Source organism: Micromys minutus (assembly GCF_963924665.1).
Source record: "Micromys minutus genome assembly, chromosome: 13".
Taxonomy (NCBI): domain Eukaryota; kingdom Metazoa; phylum Chordata; class Mammalia; order Rodentia; family Muridae; genus Micromys; species Micromys minutus.
The window spans coordinates 33,183,771-33,209,495 of NC_137982.1; the positions used below are offsets into that span (position 1 = coordinate 33,183,771).

At 42.2% G+C, this 25,725-nt stretch overlaps 1 protein-coding gene across 15 annotated transcripts in view; it reads left to right on the forward strand.

The window, feature by feature from the left end:
* Positions 1-25,725, forward strand: part of PKP4 (plakophilin 4) — a 197,601-nt gene that overhangs the window by 139,248 nt on the left and 32,628 nt on the right. For 7 of the 15 annotated variants that reach the window (XM_080927762.1, XM_080927769.1, XM_080927773.1 and 4 more), the window contains 6 exons: positions 11,159-11,290; positions 11,399-11,586; positions 14,062-14,593; positions 16,530-16,718; positions 18,047-18,270; positions 24,582-24,710. In XM_080927762.1, coding sequence (XP_080783888.1) covers positions 11,159-11,290; positions 11,399-11,586; positions 14,062-14,593; positions 16,530-16,718; positions 18,047-18,270; positions 24,582-24,710 — 1,394 coding nt within the window. The remainder of the gene's footprint in view (positions 1-11,158; positions 11,291-11,398; positions 11,587-14,061; positions 14,594-16,529; positions 16,719-18,046; positions 18,271-24,581; positions 24,711-25,725) is intronic. The other 8 variants (XM_080927770.1, XM_080927764.1, XM_080927767.1 and 5 more) reach the window with 3 other exon arrangements.

Consider the following 25,725-nt stretch of genomic DNA (forward strand, 5'->3'; position numbering starts at 1 on the left):
CTCACACCCCAGACTACCTGGCCCCTTACATTTCTTCAAGCACCATAGCCCAAACGCTTACCTCGTCCTCTTATGGTCATGTATTGGTGGTTTTTAGGGCAGGTCTCACTTCCAGATCTAACAGCACAAATGGTGGTAGTTGTTCTTCCTCCTATCATAGCATTAATTGTTTTTCTGATCGTCACAGTGCTCTTTAGCTACAAGGCCAGGAAAATTGAAAATTGATTTTATGAATAAAAGTAAAATCTGATGCCTTTTATGCTCCTTTTTCTAGCAGATAATAGATGCCCTTTTCCAAGTTCGGGTGTAAGTTAATAATTGAATAAAATGATGGTTTTGATGTTCTTCTTACTGTAAACCTTATTGTATTCTCTGTGTGTAGAAGAGCAGAAAGAACGCACTGTGAAAATCCTGCCCAGAATGAGCTGGGGTGGCTTCAACATGTGAAAAATGTTTCAAAGGTTTCAGTGTGCTGTGGTTTTGGCTTGGTGTCAGCAAAAGACACCCATTCTTTTCCAGTGTAGAAAGGACTTCATAGAAGGGCATGGAGCTGAAGGTCTGTCACAGTTTTTATCCTCATATTTTGTATTTATTTGCAGACAATTTCTCTGGGTTTTGGGTTTTTTTTTTCCCCTTCCCCTTTAAAGTTTACGAATTTGATTTGAAAAGTTCATCCCTTTAAATGCCTTCCAGCAAGAAGGTGAACTGTTAGCGAGGCGCAGCATGGAGGATGCTACCTTCTGAAATGCCAAAACCGGGCCCAGCTGTTGCGTTTTGTTTTTAAATAGTCAACGTACTGTGGCATCTAAGGAAGAACCTGGATGCACTGAGCTCAGAGATTTTCATCCCTCTCTGATTTAGCTTAGGAAAGTCTGGTTTGGCTTGGTGGTTGATAGACAGGTGGGTATAATTTACCCTGAACTTAGAATGATAAGCCATGAGCTAGAGAGATGGTTCAGTGGTTAGGAGCACTGACTGCGTTCCAGAGGTCCTGAGTTCAAATCCCAGCAACCACATCCGATACCCTCTTCTGGTGTGTTTGAAGACAGCGACAGTGTATTTATAATATATATTATAAATATGTATGTGAATGGTAGGACTTTTGAAAAGCGACTCTTCCCAAAGGATGAGGAAGAGATGGCAGTTGGCAAACCCTTTGCCCCCTGGGGGTGGCTCTGTACCCCTTACCTTCGCTGATCTGAAGCACTGGGTTCCCTTGGCTCTGTGCCATCCGTCTCCCATCCTCCTCTTCATTCCTCTGCATTTTCTGCCTGAAGTCACACTTTCACTTTTTAAAGCACCTGTCACTTCTTTTTGTCTTGTGTGGGGAGGAGAGTGTACTGTTTAGTGTCTCTGCCTCCTTAGCCTGACATTTCTGGTAACCTGAGCTCCGCTCTGACAGTTCGGAGGTGTCCTCCCATGCTCTTGGGTGAGGGTATCACACTCACCATTCGCCTTCACAGAGCTCATACCATGCTATGTGTTTGTACAGCTGCTTTTGTGATCCTTCAAAGCTAGAGGCAACTTTTAACAGACGCAAGCACATCGACTTTTTTCACACACTGAGTCTGCAGACCTGGGCACATAGACTTTCCATGCACTGTGTGGAAAGAAACGTTTGGATGACACCTCTTTTTTTTTTTTTTTTTTTTAATGTACAAATGTAACCTTGTCTGACCATCATGAAAACGCTTGTGGAGCCAAGATTGGTTCTTTTATCAATGATCACTGGTTGCTGCTTACATGCTTTGGCTATAGCTTGTGAAACCTAAGTTGCTACAGATCACAATTTCAGTTTTTCTGTTCCAAGAGAAAAAAAATCACTATAAGCTAAAAAGTTGCCAGTTTAAGAAGTTCTGTGTGTGAGATGGAAGGCCATGGGGAGCCTCAGGAAACTGGATTAGAGGAAGCACCGAGTTGCAGAACTGAAACTCTATTCCGCCAACCACACAATCAATAAAACCCATTGTTTTACTGTTCCTGTTTACAGGTGGGTTGTTTTAATTTTTTTTTTTAAATACCTATAGAACTAGCACCTTCTTCATGCAAGACCACCTCTCTACCACCTACTGTGAACTGCATTCCCAGTCCTTTTTACTTTTGTTTTCAGACAAGGGATCAGAATTTCTGTCAGGGCTGTCTGTAGCCTGGAGAGGCCTTGAACTTAGGATCTTCCAGCGCCAGGCCTAAACAGGTCCATTGTTTTTAACACTAACATATTTCCCAGAAAGAAACACTGAAACGATGAATGAAGATTAAGCAAGGGTTGATGCATTGGTACTCAAAAGGAAGAAGTTCAAGAGGCCAAGAAGATTAGAGCTTCTCAAAGAACAAGTCAGCAAAAGACATGGGCCACGTGCCCAGCAGAATAGGGAGAAAATGAGGCTGTATAGTTAGGACTTTTGATCCTTGACAGTGACTGGGAGGGACAGGAAATGATTGTAATACAATAGAAATTTTAAAGAAATTATTTACCTTCACAGTGCTTTATTCATTAGTGTATATATAGGGTATTGAAATGTCATGGTTTATGAATGTTGTCCACCTGTCTCTGTCCTGTGTGACATTAGAAGGTAATGTATTATACAAAGGTTAAGAGTATGAAGGTAGGTTCACCATTTTGTTTATATAGAGATTTTCTTTAAAAAAAATATATAACTAGGTACAAAGTCTGTCACCCAGAGTGAGCTTAAGAACCAGACACAAAAACTGAAGATGAATGAGAGATGAGACTTAAGACAATATTTGTTTTCTTCTCTCCATCTGGAACAAGTAATTTGCAACACACACACACACACACACACACAAACCTTTCAGATCATCGGGAGATAAGCTGTGAGCTTAAATGGGAGCACACCATCCCTCAGTGGAAATGTGGGAACCTCATGAAGGACAGCCAGTAGGAAACTCATTGTATTGTACAAGTAGACAATTAGATGTGCACTGGTGTGTAAAATGACTACTATGTTATTAAAGGCCTCGATATTTTGATTTATTGTAGCTATAAACTGTACAGATGACAACGCTTAAGACATTCATTCACTTCCTGTTTCTCTTCTGAATGCTAGGAAGATAAGAGTTTCTTTTAAAACTGACTATGGAGTTCAGGGTTCATGGGCCTGACTTAGCACAGAGACACAGAAGAGACACGAAGGCTGCTTTGTGCTTTAGGTGCCTTGTCCATTGTGTTGTGGGTAGCAGTCTGTTGTATAGCACTGGATGGTCTGAGGTCACCATGCCAGTCGAGCTGGACCTGCGCTCACAGGCGTGCCATCATGCCACGCTGCCTCTCAACTTTCTGACATCCTGTTGCAAAGGAGAATTGCACTTTGTTTGTGAGAAAGTAAAAGTTTGAAACACCTGTAGTAAATGCAAAATGTACTTCATTCCTACACCTTCCCTACCACAGCCAGGCCTCCTCTGCTGGTTTACACAGAGGATTTATACTTGGTGCTTCAAACTAGATACTCTTCTACATTGTGTCTGTGAACAAGCACAGGTGTGAGTTTAGTTTCCTCCATGTAAATTACAATGTGTCTATGTAGTCCTGTGTCTTCTCTCCTTCTTCCTCCCTCCCTCCCTTCTTCCTCCCTCCCTCCCTCCTTCCTTCCCTTCCTTCCTCCCTCCCTTCCTTCCTTCTTTCCTTTTTTTTTCTTTTTCTTTTTTTCTTTTTCTCAACTTGATAAAATCATGTGTTTCAATGTAAGGATACAAAGACATCCTTTTGTCTTTTTAAGAGTTGAATGATATCTTTCTTCCTTTCAGTTTCTTATTCCAACAAACAGTGGTAAAGACCTCCTTGGCATATCCAAGTGCCTCTGTCAGATAGACTTCTAGAACTTTGCCTATTAAAGATGCTTAATGATGTCCACACTGGGATGCCAATAAGACTTCCCACCTCCTGTGTCTCTATTAACACAGTGCGGGGATGGGACCCTGGATGCATATTTAATTTTTTAGTAAGATGTTTTTAAATAAGATTTTCAAAAGTCATTTCTTTTAAATTTGGCCATACAATTAGGTTTATAGACACATTAAACAAAATAAATCATTTAAAGAACTCATTATTAAATGTTGGTTAAATCATAACATTCCATAAAGATTTCAGTACACTCTGACAGTTGTCATTTGATCAATTCTTACATAGACTGAAAAGCATCAGACCTTGGAATAACTGAATTATTATAATATGTCCCGAAAGTTCTCCTATTTTCTGAATTCTTATATGGCTCAAGGATCAGACATATTTTTCTTCCATATTAATGTGGTAGCCACTATCAAAACAAGCAGAAAGCAACCTTCTTTACAAAATTCATTGGGATTAGAGTTTCAGCCCTCACCCCCGAAGTCCTCTACATTAGATCCTCTGTGAGGCTTTTAAGCTCTGTGCTAAATTCAAATTTGGGTTTGGAACAAAGCACCCATAGTCTGCAGACCATGAAGCAAATTTATTGCAGTGATTTTCTCAGCGAGACAAGATAAGAAAGTTAGCAGTGGTCATCCATGTCTGCACTAAGGGTCTTAAGTAAGTTTCATTAACCACAGTCTTCTTTCAGACTAACAGGTATAAGACAAAGCTAAACAAACTTTGAAACACCATAAAAATTTGAATGTAAAGTCATGATGTTACATTAAAGTAACTATGGTTGTATAGTGTCCTGGTTTTATAGAGGTACATGGAAGTATTTAGAGATGAATGATTTGGTATCAGAGATACTAAGATTCTGTAACAAAGAAAGGAAAAAGACAAATGGAAGATACTAAGAAGTATGCACCTTAACAGATTCAAATGTACATTCTTTACATAAATCATTTGGAATACCAGAGTTCCAATGGCATGCAAGTGACCCGGGTGACAGGCAGTAAAAGTGACCGTGCTGTAGTTTCCTCACCAACAAGTTATTGAAAGAAATCACGAATCAAATGACATGGGTTTTCCAGCAAGTAGGCATTATTTAATTTGTACTTTCTGTATACTTGAGATTGTTTACTGAACTTTTATTAACCAAAATTGCTCGTACTGTCCTCACTCAGCACCCCAGATCCAGCCACTGCAAACACAAAGTGTCTGAAAACACGTTGTTCAGGTGCACAGCATTAGGCTGTGATGGTTATGTGCAGACTTCACCTTGTCATTCTCTGAATAAGTCAGTATGAATATTTGCATAATGTTCACATCTTATTGGTTCTGATAAGAAGTCTGGTAAAAAGTGTATGGAAAACTTGAAAATGCCTTTCATTCTATATAAAGAGCCAGATTGGGCTGTTGTATGAGACTCTCTTAAACACAGACATACACACGGAGAAAGAGAGGGAGGGGGAGAAGAGAGAGAAGAGAAGAGAAAGAAAAGAAGTGTATGTCTTAAGTGCCCATGAGTTCTTGGGTATCTGTATCTGGAAGCATTCCCTACTAGAATGATGGACACCTGTATAGAGGTGAAAATCGGAGGTTCTGCTTGAGAACTATGAATTACTGTTGTACTTGGTCCACCGCCAAATAGGAATACTAAACTCTTGCTTCAGTGGACATACAGCTGCCTTTTTCTGAGGCACTTCAGTGACAAGTGAGTGACACCCAGAGCTTAGCTAAAATATCTGGTTTACTATTTAATATTTTATGTTTGATATAGATGTTTATGTTTACTCCTACTTTTGTTATCTGAAGCAATCAACTATTAACTCTGAAATGTAACAGGAAGGATCAAGTTTGTAGGCTCCTTTCCTCTTCCCCTCTGCCTCGGTACACAAAGCCTTCATTCCTGGGTTTGTGGTTGTTGCTTGGGGCTACCACCGCTGAGCCCCATTTCCTTCGTGTCCCTGCTTGGCTTTACCTTGGAAATTTATCTGTACAGAGCAGCAGATGAAAGGAGAAAAGCTTCATTTCAGAAGATTCGTTTATGTTCTTTTCTAGGGAGTGTCATTCTTTATAGCTTCTTGTGAGGACGGTGTTGGTTTAGTTTGTTCTATTTTTAGAGAAAGGGGCTCAGGAGCCTAAGCTGGCCTTGAATTCCCTGTGTAGCTAAAGATAACCTTACACTGATCCTCCTGCCTTCTGCCCCAAGTACACCACCATGCCTTTTATAAGAAACGTGTGACATCTTTGTATTTTCCAGATTTCAGATACTCCCATTTCTTTATTTTAAGACATTTTGGTTAATTGTATGTATATGCGTGTGAATGCAAGTACCCATAAGGAGCCAGAAAAGAGCATCCGATTTCTGGAGCAGGATTTACGGGTGATAGTGACCCTCCGGACAGGTCCAGGAAGCCAGAAAGGGACCTCAGTAAGAGCAGCCAGTCCTCATATTACCTGAGCCATCTCCAGCCTCTTGATATCCTCATTTCTATATTTGATAACATTTTTCTCTACAAGAAATAAAATATGTCTGCAAAAAAAATGTCTGACAGTGACTTCAAGTGCTCAGCTGTCTTTCTCCATCGGTTAGTGACTTCCCATTGTAGTGAGTCCTTTAACTTTTGCGGGCATCACCTTACCTGCTTTTTTGTAGCCAACCTGTCCTCAAACCTGTGATCCTCCTGCCTCAGATTCCCAAGTGCTGAGATTACAGGTCTGCATTGCCACAGATAGCTCCTTAATTTTTAATTCAACTTTCCCAATGTGACTCCAAGGCCTATGGCCAGTTCAGAATACCTAGCTGTTAAACTCTGTGCCTGCTCCATTCATTTCCTGCTTTAGTTTCTTCTTGCTGTGGCTGGCTTCCTTTTACAGTTACAAAGCATGAATTCTTCCAGCAGGCGTGACACCTGTACTTTATTTCTGTACAGACTGAAAATAGCTAATAAGCACTCATTTGGGTGTGGTTATTTATGGAAACAAAACCCCTATTTTTCCCCTGAAATTGTTCTAATGGTTTCATGTTCTAGGATAAAACTCAGGAGTTCAAGGTATCTATCACGAGGCATCTCTTTGATGTTGTGTAGATCTAAAATTTAGGCGGGGGAGGGGTGTAGGGGGTGTCATTGTAGAAATCAAAGCATCATTGGGCACACTCAAAGTTGCTTTGGCCACAAAATGGGACACAGACAGGCAAGCTTTTAGAGTGAACTTCAGGGTACACCAAGTGATCTTCAGGGCAGTTTAAAGTGAACTTCATCGATGGTTTTCCATTTCTCAGAGCTTTTCATATAACAGTTTCTAGATGAGCAAAAGTTCAGAACTCTCACAAATATTTAGGAGCTGATATAAATATCCATTAGTACTTAAACAAAGTCAAGGGAACTGGACTAGAAATAATTTCAAGAACCATGGGCTTCGGCCCTTTCTGCTGGGTCTGTACTGTGATTAAAAACCCAGCCTTGAAAGGGATTTGTATGTACACAGTAACTTTTAGTTGGGTCAGCAAACTCATATATATCTTTAATGTTCTTAAGATATCAGTCAGCCTCTTATTTCCATGTTTCTTGTTTATATCATCACCCTGTTTCAAACTTTGACTCCAGAACTATTTCTGGTGATCTTCCCTCTGTTCCTAGTCGTCTGCTGTAAGGATGTACATTATACCACAAAGTACTGAGTAGGAGAAATCATTTTGGAACCAGGCCCTCTCCCAGAATTTATCCTGGAGTTCTGCTTCTGAGCATAGGAGGCCTGAGACACTTCTGCACTTGTGGAAGGTCAACTCCTCCTGCTTCTGAGGTAGATTTAGGAGTGAGAGCTTCAGGGTTCATTGGACATTGAACATATTCCTATGTTCACGGGCCACAGAGTCTAAATGAACTGTTAGAAACTGCCATCTCCTAAGCCCCATAGCAATTTGGAAGACAGGGAGAAGATCGAAGAGAACCACGCCCAAAGTTCCAGTGTGCTGGGCTGGGAAAGACTAGTTACAGTGCTCTATATGCCAAAACCTCCACTGAGCGCTAGGTTCCTGTTTCCATGGTGATTTACACAGTACCAACGACCTCCCTAGCCTCACACTGTCTAACAGCATGATGTGTGGCCTAACAAAGCAGAGCCATTTTAATGACTTCAGATTCTTTAGTGAAGACTTCCTCTAAGCAAACATTCTACACATCATTCACTTGGAAGTGTGTATTGTGAAAAAGATAAAATAATCCATTTTGTATTGCAGTTTTAACTAGAGCTTCCTGGGGTAGATAAGGTGTCAGTTTTTCATAGCCCTACAGAATTATCCTTAACCCACTAATATTTTTATAGATGCAACCTTCTGGCTTTTTTTTTAATTGATCACTTTTTTTTTTTAAATTAGCATTCAGATAAAATGTGACAGAAAGCCTGGACCATGATTCCAGTAATTTCCCATTCTTAGGTGCAGTTCGAGGTTTCATTATGCATTAAAGAATGTTCAGGCTCTATTCTTAAGATACACACTTTCTCAGAAGATGCTAACCAATGTTTGAAAATGACATGTATTTCTGGTGTCTGAGAAACATGTCTGTGATGCCTTTTGAGTAATGTTCTTCAGAATGCTGTTCAAAGTAGCACTTAGATGCTGTTTGTCACTGAAATGTTTTGATTTCTTGTCCTGACCAAATAAAATCACAGCATGCAAACTGTGTCATTTTAGATTACAGCACTGGTCCCGAGACAGTTCATCCTGCACCTTATGCCTCGGCTTTCTCTGAATTGGGATACTTCCTTCTTTCATTTCAAATAAGCTACATTGTAAAGAACATCTTAAAGTAGGCGTGCATAAGGAATACACAATTGATAAATGCAACACTCACTACTGTGTAGTCAGGAACTCTTTGCCAACTAGTTGGGAAATTCGTGTTCGGCTCATCTGGTACATCGTGGTTGCATATACATGCATTTGTATATCTATACGTTGTTTTATAAATAAATGTTCAAAGAAACAAAACAATAGCACAACTATTTTTGAAAGCCACTTAACTTTCTTCTAATGAAACAGAAGACATTCCACACCTTTTGCCTTAACAGATACTTCTGAACTCCACAGGAAGAAAAATGACTAAGAAGCTTATACGAAGTATAAAGGTTGATTGATTTATATAGTGCATATTAAATGGATCTTCTTATAAAGTTGTCACAACTCTACCTGGCATGTTTGCCTTAAAGATAAACCACAAAACCCCTTTCCTCCCTCCACCCAGACACTTACCTCTCCTTGAGTGGCAGTGTGGTATCTTAGCGCTCCAGTTAGCTCACAGGTGCCCTCCGATACACTCCGGTTCTCAGGGCGGGGATTGAAAACTAGAAGAAACAGTCAGGTGATTAAACTTCAAGGTCACCTAGCTAATACTGCCTTTAGGGTACATTGTTTGCTTTTCTGTTTTAAAGATACTAATTGTGTGTGTGTGTGTGTGTGTGTGTGTGTGTGTGTGTGTGTGTGTGTGTGTGTGTAGCCCTTTGCCTGTCTGCCCGGTATTCTCTGCCTGGGTGAAGGCTCCCTTGCAGCTCCTCTGCCTGTTCTGGTTTCCTGAGACTCCTCTGGCCAGCATACTCTCTGTGTGCTAGCAAAGGCTTAACAGACGCCTTCTGGGATTGCTATATAACTTGTGCGGAGCTCTAGAAATGCCTAGTAGAAGATTTACAAATGAAGCAGGTCATTTCACTGTTACCTGACTGGCAGTGACTCAGATAATGTTCTACCAGAGAAGCCACACACAACTGAAATCTCACATTAAAATTCCAGACATGAGAATTCAGAGCTGTCACCGAATTCTACCACCTAGAAATGTACTGTCAAATGATGGATCAGAAGACAGGTTGTTAGGAACTCCTGTGAGGAATGTCAGTATCTCTTCCTGCAGCTAGAGTCTGACATTAAGTTAGAGGCTCAGAATGCACTAGGATTCCCCAGCTCTCTCTTGCACCTCATCTGGGCCTTTAGACCAGCTCAACTAATTAGTGTTGGCCAAAAACTTCACTCTGCTTTTCATTGCTAAACTTTATTGAATACATTAGATGGATGGATGGATGGATGGATGGATGGATGGATGGATAGATAGATAGATAGATAGATAGATAGATAAATAGATAGATAGATAATAAAATGATCAGTGCTAGGTAAAGATCATTAACACAGTAAAGGAAAGCTGCTATTGCTACTTGAAATGTTTGTTCGATAAATGTTTATTAAACACCCACTGAGTACAAGGTATCACATAAGGTACTGGGGATTCAGCAGCACAATGAGACAAAAGTCTGTGTGGGTTTTCGTGCATGAATAGACAGAGACCATATGACTACTCTTAGTGAAGTATATACCAGACCCCTAGGGAAAAAGGAAAGAAAGTTGGGAAGAAACCCTACTGAAATATTTACAGTTGTATTTCGAGCTCAGAATGTGACTCAGAATTAGCTATAGTATTTGAAAGTGAAGCAGCAGTCCTGAAAATGTGTGTTAAGGTTAAATCTGGAAAATGACTTAAAAAAATGATAACCCAAACATGGAGAAACATATGCTTTATAAATGGGAGAAAAGAGAGTGTTTGAGTGGTATACAGAAGTCAACGTGAGCTACATCACTAAGGACAGCGTAAGAAACTGGTTAGACTGGACAAGCAGCTGAGTTGTTTTGGGTGATGATCATTGTCATTTATTTAAGTTCATGGTGGCAAATGGAAATAAAACAAGCCATGAGAGACAGGTTGATTAGAAGACACGGTCATCATTTCAGATTGTGTATGTTCCTCTGGGTAAAACTAAAAGGCCAATAAACAGGCAAGGCACTGATACCTGTGATTCTGAACACTCTGTAGTCTTCCTTTGTACGCAACAGGAGCTTTTACATAAGCCTATCTTTCCTTCCAGGCCTCATCACTACACTTTTTATCATGGGTCGTCTCGGTTCTTGTTCTAAGCAGTTGGGACCTATTCTGCCCCCCCCCCCCCCAATGTTTGGCCATCATTCTTATTCTCCCTCCCTATGAGTGCATTTAGAGAGAGTTGCAGGAGATGGGTTTCCAAGGGGAAACAAAATGCTCTTTCAGATTAGTGTGTGAGTTAACTTGGGACCTGTAACCAGACGAATGTTTATAAAACTGAACAAAGTATAATGATAAACTAAGTGTAGGCAACATATTCACTCTGTCTAAAATTAAATGGATTAAAAATAACTATACATGGATTTCAGAATGGAAAGGTATCTGTACCTTTAACAAGTTTTTCTGTAATGTCATTAAATTCAGCTATAAACTTATTTTCTTGCAGATGTGCCAAATGCTGGTGTAAGCAAGCCCAGAGTTTCTGACACTGTTCATCCCAACAACTATCTCATCAGGACAGAGCCAGAGCAAGGAACCCTCTACTCACCAGAACAGACATCTCTCCATGAAAGTGAGGGTCTGTTGTATTCTGTCTTAAACACTAGATTTTCTTCTCATAATTTCACTTTGAAAGTGAGCCTCAGAAGTACATAATAAAGGGTTTTCCACTGGCTCATTCTTGCAGGATCGTTGGGAAACTCAAGAAGTTCAACACAGATGAATTCTTACTCTGACAGTGGGTACCAGGAAGCAGGGAGTTTCCACAACAGCCAAACCGTAAACAAGGCAGATAGTAGGCAACATTCATTCACGGGATCGACAAGTAACCATGTGGTGAGGAATTCGAGAGCAGAAGGACAAACACTGGTTCAGGTAAGTCAGACATCAAGAAGTGCCTTCTTCGATGACAACTGCCACAGACATGGCTTTCCAAAAGCAAGACTGGATAATTTATAGAATGAAAACTTTCACGTAGACTTACCCCCATACTGTTTGAGTTGCAGGATTGTCAATATTTTAAGCATAAAGCCTGGAATTATGTTTGTTTGAATTAACTTATTCTAACTAATGAATTGTTATAAGTTCCTAGATGCAGTAGAGTAATTGTTCTGCAAACAAGAAATGTGTGAGCAGGCCAGAGGGAGCATGAGGCTGATGTAGAATGACATAGTTCCCGGGGGCCTCCTAATCCTTGTCAATCCCAGCATTAAAATATGCTGTCGACTGGCCTAGAGAACAAAAACCAATGTCTCCCTCCATGAGATGGGACCTAGTCTACTCTAAGCAAAAGTTTTCACCTTCATTCAAATTATGCACTGATTAAAATTTGTAAGGAGATATATCCACTCTATAAAGTTAGTACAAAGTTGATAGGGAAAAATAAAACAATACTGCATGCATGGTTTTGAATATTTCATTGCTTCTTTGTGGCCACTTAATTCACTCATCTCACTAGACAATGTCAAGATAAAGGGCCATAGTAGCTAGTGAGGCACGGTCTCTGTCCAAGTGCCCTAGAAATCCTTTAGTGGCTGAAATGTAGCAAAATGACCAGAAGTTGAAAGGATACCGTGTTCCTCAAATGCTACTCCAGAAACACTGCAGGACACAGAGAGCCAGCCCCACAGCAAAGTGTTGATACAGTTGTGGGCTTCCTTGCTCAACAGATTAGGAAAAGCTAAGTGTATGGCTTAAGCTTAAAGGGCAATCTCTGACCCTCGCAGCCAGCTATGTGAGGCTGCGCTCCCAGTCTGCACACTGTCCACGTGTGGACCTGGTAGCTGTGAAGGGGTGTGCTGACTGCAGGCACTCCGAACCGAACACCTCTAGATCTGTGTGGATGGCTCTCTATTTCGGCTGCTCTGTAATCTCACTCTTGAATAAATGCCTTAGCAACAACTTTATCTTTGGTCATGATCATGTTTGTAAAAAGAAAAAAAAATGATATTAAGTTGATTTTTGTCCCTAAAGTTGAAACAAGTAGGTTTCTGTGACGTAATTTACGTGTAGTATGGACAACACGTTATTGTTCCATTTGTCAGGGCTAGCACTAATAGCACCGAAGTACACATTCAAATTCACCAACTGTATGCTACTTTTTAAAGGCCTGCTGTATTGCTTTACTGAGTTACTATGTTCTTCCCTCTCCACATCCCCTTAATGCCGTCCTTACTGTCCCCAAAGTGTCAAGGTTGAACCACTTGAGACATTTCAGCAACCAGGTTGCTTGCAACCCTTGGAGGCAAAGCACACATTCTCTGTGACGTATGGGGCTGCAGAAGTCCCTGCTTCTTTCCTCACCATCCCAACTCACAGTAGGCAGAGGTGGCTGACAGCCGGACTCTGCAAGCACTCTAAAGTCAACAGAGCAGGGCCTGGCATCCAAGCCCTGAGGTCTGGGCTCATCCTCAGCCTTTGCCCCATGCCCATTCCCTCAGCCTCAGCACATCTCCAGCCCAGTTCCCTCTTTATTGCACAGCATCCAGAAAGTACTTGAGTGATACCCGTTGTGTGTATGGATGTCTCCAGATTCCGAGCCCTTAGCAGAAATGTTCATTTTCCATTCTGGTCTTTTCCAGCTGGCTAAGACCAAGAAAGCCAACAAAGACTTAGAGCATCCCTTCTCCTGGAACAGACTCCCGGGTGTCTCTCATGTCTCTAAATCTGGCAGCTAACTAAAGCCAAGAGCTCATAGATCAGCCGTGGTAAAAAGAATGTAGAGCTAAAGGATTTGGCTAGGACACCTCTCTGGCCAGGTTCCTCCTTGAACAACATTATCAGGGGAGAGCTGGACCCAGGCACTATCCAAGCGTTCTTACATTAGACACTGGAAAAATCTCGTCCTACAACTTAACAGAGCCAACTCATAAAAACCAGCTATCCACAAATACTCAGCTACGTTAGTCTGAAAGATTAAATAGATATATTTTTCATTTTATACAAAATGCACTGCCTTGGCCACAGTTCAACTTGCAGGAAGTGATACAGGCACACGGCCCTCGGGCTCTTCACGCTCACAAGTCATGTGTGGCACTTGGAGTAAAGCATGGCAGGTGTCAGAAGATGCAGAGACAACAAGTGAAAAATGTAAAGACCAAAACAGGTGCTATTAAGTGTCATCAGAACTTGTGCTGACTGGTTGTAATATTCAAATTAAATCTCTAAAAATAAACAAACAAATAATGCAAAAGCTAAGATCCTACTCTAAAGCTTAATGCAGAGAAGAAACTCAGATGCCTGTAATAGTGAGGTCACATTCTGTGTGAGCTATGTGCGCTTTTATTTCTGTAATGATAATGGACGCAAAACCCTGGATAAACCCGTTCTCTTTTCTCCCCCTCTCATCAGCCATCAGTAGCCAATCGGGCCATGCGAAGAGTTAGTTCAGTTCCATCTAGAGCACAGTCTCCTTCTTATGTTACCAGCACAGGCGTGTCTCCTTCAAGGGGGTCACTGAGAACTTCTCTGGGTAGTGGATTTGGCTCACCATCAGTGACGGACTCCCGACCTCTGAACCCCAGTACTTACTCCTCCAGCACACTCCCTGCTCAGCGGGCCGCCTCTCCGTACTCACAGAGACCCGCCTCCCCGACAGCCGTACGCCGGGTAGGGTCTGTCACCTCCCGACAGACCTCCAATCCCAACGGACCAGTCCCTCAGTACCAGACCCCACTGACCCTGACTGATGCCCAGACTCGAGTAGCTTCCCCATCCCAAGGCCAAGTGGGGTCATCGTCCCCAAAACGCTCTGGGATGACCGCCGTACCACAGCACCTGGGACCTTCACTGCAAAGGACTGTTCATGACATGGACCAATTCGGACAGCAGCAGTATGACATTTATGAGAGGATGGTTCCACCACGGCCAGACAGCCTGACAGGTGAGGACATGTGACAGCACTGTACAAAGCCCAGGGAGTGAGTCCACTCTGTGCCTCTGTAAAAATGGTGATCACTGGGAAAGGCCTAGTGGTCGTAACTATTGGTTATAACCCTAAGCTCCTGCTAGTATTTTTTCTACAGCAGGGTTTTGAACATCTAGGCTTATACCTTCCTCCATACACCCTCATATGTGTATTAATATGTAGCATTAGAATACATTTTTTAATTTATCTTGAGGAATGCTGTAGTTGTGTGCTCTAAAATATGAATCTCATACCCTATTGTTTTGATGGGCACCCTGATGGGAATGCACAAAGCCCTTATGAATTTCTTTTAAATGCCATTTGAAATAAATTAGAAAGACCCCAGGTTCCTGACATTCTATCTGTCCCCTTTGGGGGATTTTCATAAAAGCTTTTCTACTTTCGGTAATGACTATTCTTTTTAATAAGAATAATTTTTTTCAAAAACATACGCATAGGACCTGGCATGTAGGACAGTGTAGAGTGCTTGCCTAGTCATGTGTAAAACCCTGGTTTGATCCTGTCCTCTGCCAGAAAGATTGTTAAAACACGGTATACACAGAAGGGAGAGCGTTGGAGCCACAAGAGAAGTTGAAGAACAGACGTCTCCAGCTCTCCCCACACCAGCCCCATCTTCCCGTGCAGTCTGCATGTGTTGTGCTGCATTTTCTTCTGACAGGGGAGTTCCTGCCGTACATACCCTCTGTGCCCTGCACACTCTGAAGGTGCAGTGCTCCCTTTACTTCTGGTTAAGGCCTGTTTGCTTGCTTCCATGTTACTATGCATTTGTAACCACCATTTTAGCCGCCAGAGCCACAGCTCTTGCATATAAATGAATACAGTGTTGCCTGTGACATCTGTTTGTCACTGCTGACTTGCTACATCAAAGTATGTACATACTTTTGCCTTGAGAGAGGCTGTCACACTGCCCCCAAGAAGGCTTCATGCACTTGTACCTTTTGACCTGCACCTTGAGTGTGCAAGCTCCCGTTCATGTCACCGGCACTTCCTGTCACGGGCACTTCCTGTGGGCCAGTCTTGTGGGTAAGATGCTATGCCTGGGGCCATCCCGAGCTTATGATTCAGGTGAAAAGCATGTGTTTATTTTCTATTTTATCATAAAACAGACTCAGGCCTTCTATCATTTTCATAACATATAAGAAGTTTTTATAACATTGTTTCTTCATTGTATTTCTTGCTACTTTGCCTTTTTATTTAATGTTTAATATTTTAAGAATAAAATTAATACATTTTTATCTTGTGGCCTCTAGAATGTATAAAACCTTTGTAAGCTTTTTCTGATTTAACAAATTCTTATGAAGCATTTATAGTGAACCTGGATTTGAACTCAGAGAAATTCCTAGTTGTGAAATGGTTCTGTATGCTGTGTGTCTGACTCACCGCTTGCTGTGTCTTGCTGGTCTGGCAGTGGTGTGGTCCCTGTGTCTGCAGACCTGCTCCGTGTCAGCAGACAGAGCTGAGGATGGTGTCACCATGTGCCACAGTGACCAAAATGTCGTTTACGCTGTGCCTGGTGCTTTGGTCTTCCAGTGGTAATCACAGAGCAGCAGGCACACTCCATATGGTCCATCGTGAAGTAAACCCATAGTCGGAGAATCAAGTTTACCGAATTAAGCTTAACAAGTTTTTATTAGGAAGTTTACTTCTCTCTTGCTATCAAGAAAGTTTCTTTTTAATAACACACAGCATACAGAGTCATTTTCATACCAGACCCACCTTCCTTCCTTCCTTCCTTCCTTCCTTCCTTCCTTCCAGTAAAACTTGAGCAGTTTTCATCTTCAAGCCTAACACTTACTTGTCCTGTTGGTTAGGACTTGAACTGAGTTATACAATTGTGAGCTCACCGTGATTTTTTTTTCAATTGTTGATGGTGCCACATTTCCATTTCTAGGCTTACGGAGTTCCTACGCCAGTCAGCATAGTCAGCTTGGGCAAGACCTTCGTTCAGCTGTGTCTCCTGACTTGCACATCACTCCTATATATGAAGGAAGGACTTATTACAGTCCAGTGTACCGCAGCCCAAACCACGGGACCGTGGAACTCCAGGGATCCCAGACAGCATTGTACCGCACAGGCTCAGGTGGGCCCCGTCTGTTCCCTGCTTTCCTTGGCCCAAGAGGAGAACGGTTTTATTGAAACCGGGCTCTCCAATAGCAGAAAATCATGTTGCATATTTAGTTGTCAGCACCTGTGACAGCAAATCAATCAACAGTAAAGCAGAAGTTCACTTGGCATGTACTTAGGGCAAAGTAAAATATTTTAATAATCGTGTAATCCAGTCAGTGAAGGTAGTGATTGTGCTGTTAGGGATACATTTGTAAAGCTGTAAAGGTGATTCCCTCGGATCAAACTCATATCACATAGAGAAAGGCAACCGTTTGTTGAAGTATTTCATTGTGATTTTTGTTGCTGGAAGCAAGTGTTGAAATAATCCAGATGAGTGACTATCTCAGTTAACAGGTCTAGGGGGTGAAGATCACTTTTTTCAGTGTGGGTTTTCCCATGAGAGACACCAGGACAGTGCAATCCAAGCATATATAAACAGGTTCCTGAGCCTCACACCCAAGCCTTAACTGTTTTCTTACACCAAGGGTTCTGCTAGGTCTGCAGCTGGAAGCTGTAGCTTTTGTGCTGTGCACTGCCAGAAGGTTCTGTGGGGTCCTGAGCAGTCTCAAAGGTAGCCTGGAGCATCCAGGAAATGATTTATAATACGCCCACTGAAGCCAGCCAGCAGTGGCAGCCCTCCCAGGCACGACTCCAGAGAGAAGACTATAGTCTCTTTACCAGAGACCTACAGTTCTGCCGTTCTGAGGCTCTGTAAGCAGGAGTCCCTTTGAGAGGGCTAAGGAAGGGTGAACAACCTTTGCTGATTGCAGAAAGACTCCTGAGTACAGCAGTGGGAGACACACCTCCTTTATTACAACAGAAGTGTTCATGCAGCACACAACTGCCTGGCACATAACATCACAGTGATTTCTGGAAAAAGCCATAGAACTAAAGCTGTCTTTCTTGTGACATATATTTTTAATATTACCAAGATCCATAGATACAGAAGTAAAGTATATATCAAAAAATAGGAATTTCAGTAAAGACCTTGTTTTTATCAGTAAATTGAAATTAGGAAATGATACCATTCATTTCTGAGATTAATTTCTTATAATTTTACTGAAGTTTTTAGTTTTCCAAATCTAGTTAACCAAGCCCATGAGCAAACTCCTAGTTGCATTGGCTTTCTTTTCCGGGCTCTTCTTTTAGCTCTTAAGCTAGGCTTATGAAATTCAAAAATAAACAGCCGACACAATTACCAAATGCTTAATCCTGTTTAAAAGTAAAAACAAATATTTTATGTTTGAAAAGTGCAACTCTGTGGAGAACATACTAATCTTTCCCAAAACGTTGACTTTGCAGTAGGTATTGGAAATCTACAAAGGACATCCAGCCAGCGCAGCACCCTTACATACCAAAGAAATAACTATGCCCTGAACACAGCAGCTACCTATGCGGAGCCCTACAGGCCAGTCCAGTACCGAGTCCAGGAGTGCAGTTACAACAGGCTGCAGCACACAGGGCCAGCTGATGATGGTGCCACCAGATCTCCATCAATAGACAGCATTCAGAAGGACCCCAGGCAAGTGCCAGAGGGACACCGAGGAGCCCGCCATATCACACTCAGAGTTTGCATTGACCTTCTTAGCCCGTCAAGTCTGGTAAAATCAGGAACCCCTTATCTCTGTTACTGACCCTGTGAGGGTCACCGAGGCTGACTTCATATTTTAAAGCTGATTGCTTCTTTCTGCACTTGAATTACAGCTTAGAGAACCCACAGACCTGTGGGAATGTGCGTCTCATTCATCCTGTCTGTGTTTTACTCCAGCACCTACCTGGGCGGCCTTGTGTGAGTTAGAAGACTGAAGGATCACCTCACACACCTTTGCCTGCCTGCCTCAGAAAGTTCATATTAATCCTAAAGTTAAAAAGATGAGTGTACATTTCCAGTTGTGTTAGTCAGTAATAGGTAGAGCTTTTAGCAATGAGGTCCTTTAAGAAGCTCTTTGCCATTTAGAAGATGGCATGCAAGATGTTCTTACCTCACAAACAAGCTATTTGGCAGATAGTAGGTATGTCTTGTTTTGTTTGGCCTCTTAGATGACATTTTGCATGGTAAACACAAGCCACTTGGTACTTGATTGAATCTTAAAAACTGGCCTCCTCTTTATTGAAAGTCATTTAAAACATTCAGAAAATATGCTTCAAAACTGAAAGAATTTTTGTTTCTGAAAGAACAAAATCATTACTAAGTTTTGAGCAACTTTGGTGCTATTTTAAGTCGTAGATTATTAGCAAAATTTCATTCACTCTCCACCCACAATTGTCTCACTGGGAAGTTGCTATAATTATCCATTTGAATTTAACAACCTACCAGCTTATTCCAGTGAATCAGTGAGGTTCTGTCACTGAGTAAGAACAGGTGCTTTAGATGGTTGGGAGGCCAGTGACTCACTGAGGCATTGCATGAGGTTGCCGGTGGACCTGGGCATACATTTAGTTTTTGTAGTCCTGGTTTGCCACTTTGGACTATCATAAGAACTTTTCATTTTATAATAAGAGATTTTTTTATGATAGTACCTTATATATTATTGTCAGAAAAAAAAAAAAACCTTATTTAATTTTCTAAAATCTTCAGAATAACAGAATTCTGTGATACCCAACACATACAGAATTTCCCCAGAGTATTGAGAATGCAGGGTAATTTGATAGCCTGAGGGACTGCGGTTCCGTGGAAGATGTGCTCTGAAGGCCTCGGCTGTGACCTCTCTGAGCTGATTCACTAGAAACAAAAGTTTCGAGGATGGTAATACACTTTGCTTTCTGTGCTACGGTAATGTCACAGTCTAATGCGTAAGCTGCTGCAGCGAGCTCTGATTCTGTACAGCTTCACTCGGTGCTGTTTGTAAGATGTTCTACAGTGACAGGTATGTTTACTGTAGCTGACCCCAGAATCCCGATGAATGAGGACTGAGTATTCAAATCCCAATCAAAGGTTCATGACAACTGCTGTCCCTCGGCTGTGAAAATATCACTGGGAACATCCCATTAGCCTCAGACGTTACTGTTTTTACTACATAATTAGCCTGACAAATTCTCTGTGAGACTGGAAATTGTCGATGTTTACTATACTGAAGAGAACCTGTCAGGATTTGTTTTTAGGTTTGGGGAGTGTTGTTTGCTTTTCATTGTTTTATTGGTTTTTAGTCTTTTGAGACAGGCTGTTGCTGTATAGCTCAGGCTGACCTCGGTCTCACAATTTTCCCACTTCAGCCTCTTATCCTCATGCTAGGATCACAGACACATGCCACTAGGCCCAGCCATGATTTAAAAACAAACCAAAGGCCCTCAGCTTGGAAACAGAAGTGGTCAGTTGTGCGAGAGAGCATCTCATGCAGAAGATGGTGCTCCTTCAGTGCTCGCCTCTCTCTCCAGCACCTTTGTCTATCCCTGACCTATATGTCACTGTCACATGCATTTGAACGTCCATAATGTTCAATATAGTGTTATTACTGAAAGTGGTCACTTTGGAAAAAAATGAAAAAAATAAAAATAAAAGCAAATATTTAGAAATATTCAGACTTCCCACGAAATATCTTCCTATAAAATCTGGGTCTCCATCTTGTCTCACCTCCAGCAGCGTAAAGAATTTGAGTTCTTTTAGCCTCAGTTTACCTTAAGCAATTTTGTCATGATTTTCAGGATATTTTTGCTACATATAAAATTCAGGATTTATAAGTGTGAATTTTTTTTCTTTCAGTACTTTAAAAGGTGTTATTCATTGTCTTCAAGCATCTGTTGTGTTTTGGTGAGAAATAAGGCATTGTACCCTTCCTGTTCTGCCACCTGCTCTCTCTGCCCCCTGTGCTGTCCCCTCTGCTTTCGGCAGTTCTACTGTGCCGAGCTTGCGCGTGGGCCTCTGCATCTGACCGGATCGGGGTTCTGAGAATCTTTCAATGTGCATTGATCGATTTGCCAAAATCGGGGGGAGGGTTAGCTTTTATTTCTTTAAATTGTTTGCTGCCCTCCACCCCCTCTTCTCCTTCTGGGGTCCTAGCCACATGAGTAAAGCTGCCCTGTGACTGTGGGAGTGAGCGGCTCCCTCTGGCTGGAGAGCTGCTGTTGCTGTCTTCACACATCTCGCCTCTTACTCTACCTTCATATGTGTTTGCCTCATGCATTCTTGTTTCATTTCAGATGCTTTCTTTTTTCCTTTTTCTCTTCCTTTCTGTTTAAACATCACTGGTTCTTTTTCTGTAGATGTCATGTCCCCATCTACTTATTCACTGCGTCGTGGTCATCTCCTCGGTGTGGTTAGATTCTGGGGCAGGGTTTCACTGGAATTCACACTGCCCTGAAAGAGCCCTGCGTCTGCTGGCATCTCAGGGCTCCAACACCACACCCAGATTGTTTTCCTGTTTTCTTAAGTCTTTGAACACAACTGGACCAATTTCAAGTCTTCCTCTGAGAAGTCCAGGATCTGGCTCTGTGCACTGTTGCTTTTTGTCAACATCTCCAGTGACTTTTGATTACTTTGCTGGCTGTTGTGAACAGGAAAACCTGGGTTAGATGGTTCCTTGCTACAATGCTAAGATTCTTGTGGCAGATAACTGAATTACTAGCAGGTCTGTTGACACAGCCAACACTGATTTTGCTCTTTAAGAATTCTGTTTGAGGTGTGTTCTAGCCCTAGACTCAGTCGACCTTATTCTTTGGCTTGGCCCTAGCTGCTCATAAGCCTTTGTGGGCTTGTGACTCTAACTCTGAGATACTCACATCTGTACTCCAACATGGCTGGGGTCCGATATGACCTACTGTGTGTTCAACTCTGCCGTATAGTAGTTACTCTGCACTAACCCATCCTTTTCAATGTCCTGTCTGTACCTTCTGTCTTTCTTAGAACCAACTAATTCCAGTCTACCCTGACCGCCACTCCTAATCCCATGCAACAGACCCATCCTCTGCTCTGTTAGCCTCAGCCTCTTGCATTATGGGACAGAAAAAGCTATACCATTTCTAAGCCAAAAGCCAGTGAGTTGTAGGGTTCCTTGGGTATTGTCTCATCTCAGGGATCTCATTGTTGGGTTATTGTCCTCAGTTCTGTAGCAGCTATGGAACATCAAATACAGAACCATAGCTAAAACCAAGTCCAGGCTTAGGCTGTTCTAAAGCAAACCCCGGCAGTGATGTCATCCGGTTAGCATGGGAACTGGAAGCAGTCTTCCCAGGGTAAATTCCCGCTGAACTGAAGTCAGTGATGCTGATGGCATCCATCACCCTGTTCCTGCTGGAAGCTTCTCTTCTGCTGTCTGGTCCTCCTGGTTCCCGGGAATGTCAGAAAATCGTAACCATCACTGCAATGCTTAAAGAGAATAAAAATGTTTGCAATAAATGTGAGTTAACAAAAAGGATTAGGCCTCACTCCTGACACTGTGTCGATTACAGTTCAGCCTTACACAATAGACTTTACATAGACTTTTTTTAATCATAAATGTTTGACATAGTTGACTGGGGAAAGGAAGGCTATTACAGAAAATGGTCCTTCTTGGAAAGCCTCATTTTTTAGAGGTTATTGTTAATAACTATACATCATCACACTTAACTTTCTGAGCCCTTCTCTAAGGCAGGCAGAGAGAACAGTTTGACCTCTCTTACTTTACTTTCCAAAATGACCATGACTGAAAGAAGTGCCTAGGGCTTCAGCCAAAGCAATATAACTCCAGTTCTTGCGATTTTTTTCTACTTTTTTGTCTGTATGTGTGGCGTGCATACCATGTGTAAGCGTGCCTGCATGCGTGTTGCTGCACATAGATGTGGATACATGCAGGGGCTGAGGGTTCATGTTGGGGGCCCTCCTCAGTGGCCCATTTACTTTGCTCTGCCTCTCACAGAAATGGTGAGTCTGCTAGCCAGCTTTCTGTGGGGCTCCCATCTCCCCTTCTGAGGCTAGAATACAGGCAGATTGGCATAGCTACCAAGCACTATGTGGGTTCTGGAGACTTCTTAGATCATCTGACTGCCCTGCAGAGACTGTTTCCCCACTCCAAAACGTGTTTTCTTTCTAGTTCCTTTAGTGAGGAACGCACAGACTACATATTTCTCTGACTTCCACCTACATACGAAACTTAGTTCCTTGTCTGTACCCAGTGACATTTAGTAGTGCTTGCCTCAGGGAAGCAGTAATAGCAAATGATGGACTTAGGTAAACTGGATGAATGCTAATTTGTGCCATTGCTAGAAAGGGCCGATGGGGCCACGTCTTAATCAGCATTTGTACCTTTAGCAGCCATTTGTACCTTTAGCAGCCGTGGTGATTCCTATAACTTAATAGGGATACACCAGATATTCATTTGAATGGGTGTTATTTGTGCATATATATGTACAGGTATGAAATGAAATGGCCCTTTGAAGTAGACTGCAAAATTAATGCCTGGAGCCTTCCCAACCCATGTGGCACTCTGGGCTCTATAAACTCTAAGGTGGTGAGGAGGAGGCTTGAGTTTAAAGCCAGCATGACCCTGAGTCAAAGGACAAAGAAGAAAAATGATGTAAATATTTTGATGTTCTTGAATTTTCTTAGAATTTCCAAGTAACCCTCAGTGCACCCCTTCCTCTGTAGGCAGTTGCTGCTCAGGTCCCTGTTAGCACCGTTCACTTTGCTTGCTCATTTCAGTGCAGTGGCTTCTTGTATCATGTCCTATGGTATCTGGCTTCTTTTGCTTAAAACAAAAAGTCAGTGCACGCTACTGAGTATACCAGTAAATTCACTCCTATTGGCAGGGATTATTCCAGCATATAACTACACCACGGTTGACATATGCCACTTCAGTGGGGAACTGGGAGACCTCCAAATAGACTACGACAAATGTCACTTATTAGTTAGTGTCCACGTACAGAAACACAACTCACCAGTAGAACTGTCAATTGGTTATTAATATGAAAAGTATTGTTTATCAATTCACTCAGTGCAAATTCATTATTTTCATTAAAGTTTGATGACATCCCTTAGTGGGAGTCTACATATTTCTTGTTGTATGAACAGTTTCCTTCATGTGAAATAGACATATTGGCAAAAATCCCAAACAGTAGGCTGGTCACATGACATCATAAAATTATGAAGAACGTGTAAAAGGGTCTATGTTAAGGGTAAATGCATGCTCGTATCATTATACGACCACATGGTGGTGATGCGCAGGCGCTGCCCAGCCGTGCACTGCCGTGACCAGCTCCCTAGTCTCTCATATGCACATCATATGGAATCAGGGAGTAAGAGATACTGCAGCTGGGAGAGAGCCTGACATACAGTATTGTTCCTGTCTCTACACATGCTACTTGATAACACAGTTCCTAGGAAATACAAAGATCAGGAAGGCTCAGAGATGGAGCTCCCCGGTCATAGCTTTTTCTTTTCTGCACTCCTCAGTGTTTCTGTCTCATCATCCCAGCAACTATGACTATTAAAGTTTCTGAACAATCACCGTGGTTTCCCACCATATCTGTGATTAGAAGCTGGTAACAGCTTTGACCTTTGCCATCAGGCCTTCCTGTCCTCGGGTGTGACATCTCACTCAGCTAAGTCACATGTGTGTACCTGTACACTGCATCTGTCACATTCTTAGAAGGCATAAAATTAAAGTCTGGAGAAGGAACGCTGGAGGGAGAACTGTCCGTACTGAAAATTCCCTGTTCCCCTGACTCTCTGTCTGTGCACCATGATTTCCTTAAGATCACAAGCATTGCAGCCTCTGCATACATTGATTGGGGAAAATTATTTTCAAATAGATAACATTAAGATTTTTGTAACTTCTAATGTCTGCCTTTGCTGAACTTTTTCTATCAGAAATGTGGCATTCCTCTCGCCTTCCTCTCTGATGCTGTGTCTCTTCCATGTAGGGAGTTTGCCTGGCGTGACCCTGAGCTGCCAGAAGTCATTCACATGCTGCAACACCAGTTCCCATCCGTCCAGGCAAATGCAGCAGCCTACCTACAGCATCTGTGCTTTGGCGACAACAAAGTGAAGATGGAGGTATGAGCCCCAAGGCCCGCCATAACCTGGGCACGCCATGCCTTCCACGTGCCTTAGCAGCTGCTAGCTTTCTATTTAAAATGCTTGGGGTGTGGGGGCCTGGAAAAATGGTTCAGCAGCTAAGAACATTGGCTGCTTATCCAAAGGACCCAGGTTTGATTGGGGGCACCCACATGGCAGCTCTCAGGCATCCATTACACCAGTTAGTGAGGATCCGGTGCCCTATTCTGGCTGTTGTGGGTACTGCACACACATACACATACACATACACATACACACAGGCAAAACATGTGCATGTAAAACTAAAAACAATTACCAAATGACGAGGTAGTTGAGGGTGGTGAGGGTGTTGCCAGTGGTATGATATGTGCTCTCAAGGTCACAGGTTCAATCCTTAGCATGATGAAAAATACTAATTAAAAAAAGTTCTTTTTGAAGTGATGCTAATTTCAGATTCTCTTTTACTGGTACATCTTATTGCCTCTCAGGAAAGCCTGGGCGAGTGGACTGCCTGGAGTGCTTTCAGCCTTGTCAATGCTCATCCACTTAGTGAGCATATTTATAAACCATGAAGCAAAACTCAGTTTAATCTAGAAATATTTTCAAAGAATCTATTAGATTTTAAAAAAATTAGTTCATTCACTGAACTAGGGAGTTAACATAGTTCATGATGTTCTGGTCAAGACAAGTGTTTTGGTGTTTCTGGAAGTTACTGGCCAGTGTTCTGTAGCATGCAGGTTCTTTTAATATTTCAGGCCCTATCCTCCTGCAGTGACATTTATTATCTGCTCTATATGTAAAACAATGTAACAGCTACAGACCTGAAGGTGGATGTAAATAAAGTCCAGCGCAAGCAAGTGACTACTGAAGAATTCACAAATGGAAGAAGCTGTAAGGCAGTAGCCTGGAGAGCCAGGTCTAGAGATCCCTCCTGCATGGCCTCTGAGCATCTATGGGTTAGACTCGTGATTTCACTTCATGAATTCCTACAGGGAGAGTGTCCAGCCTGGTATGC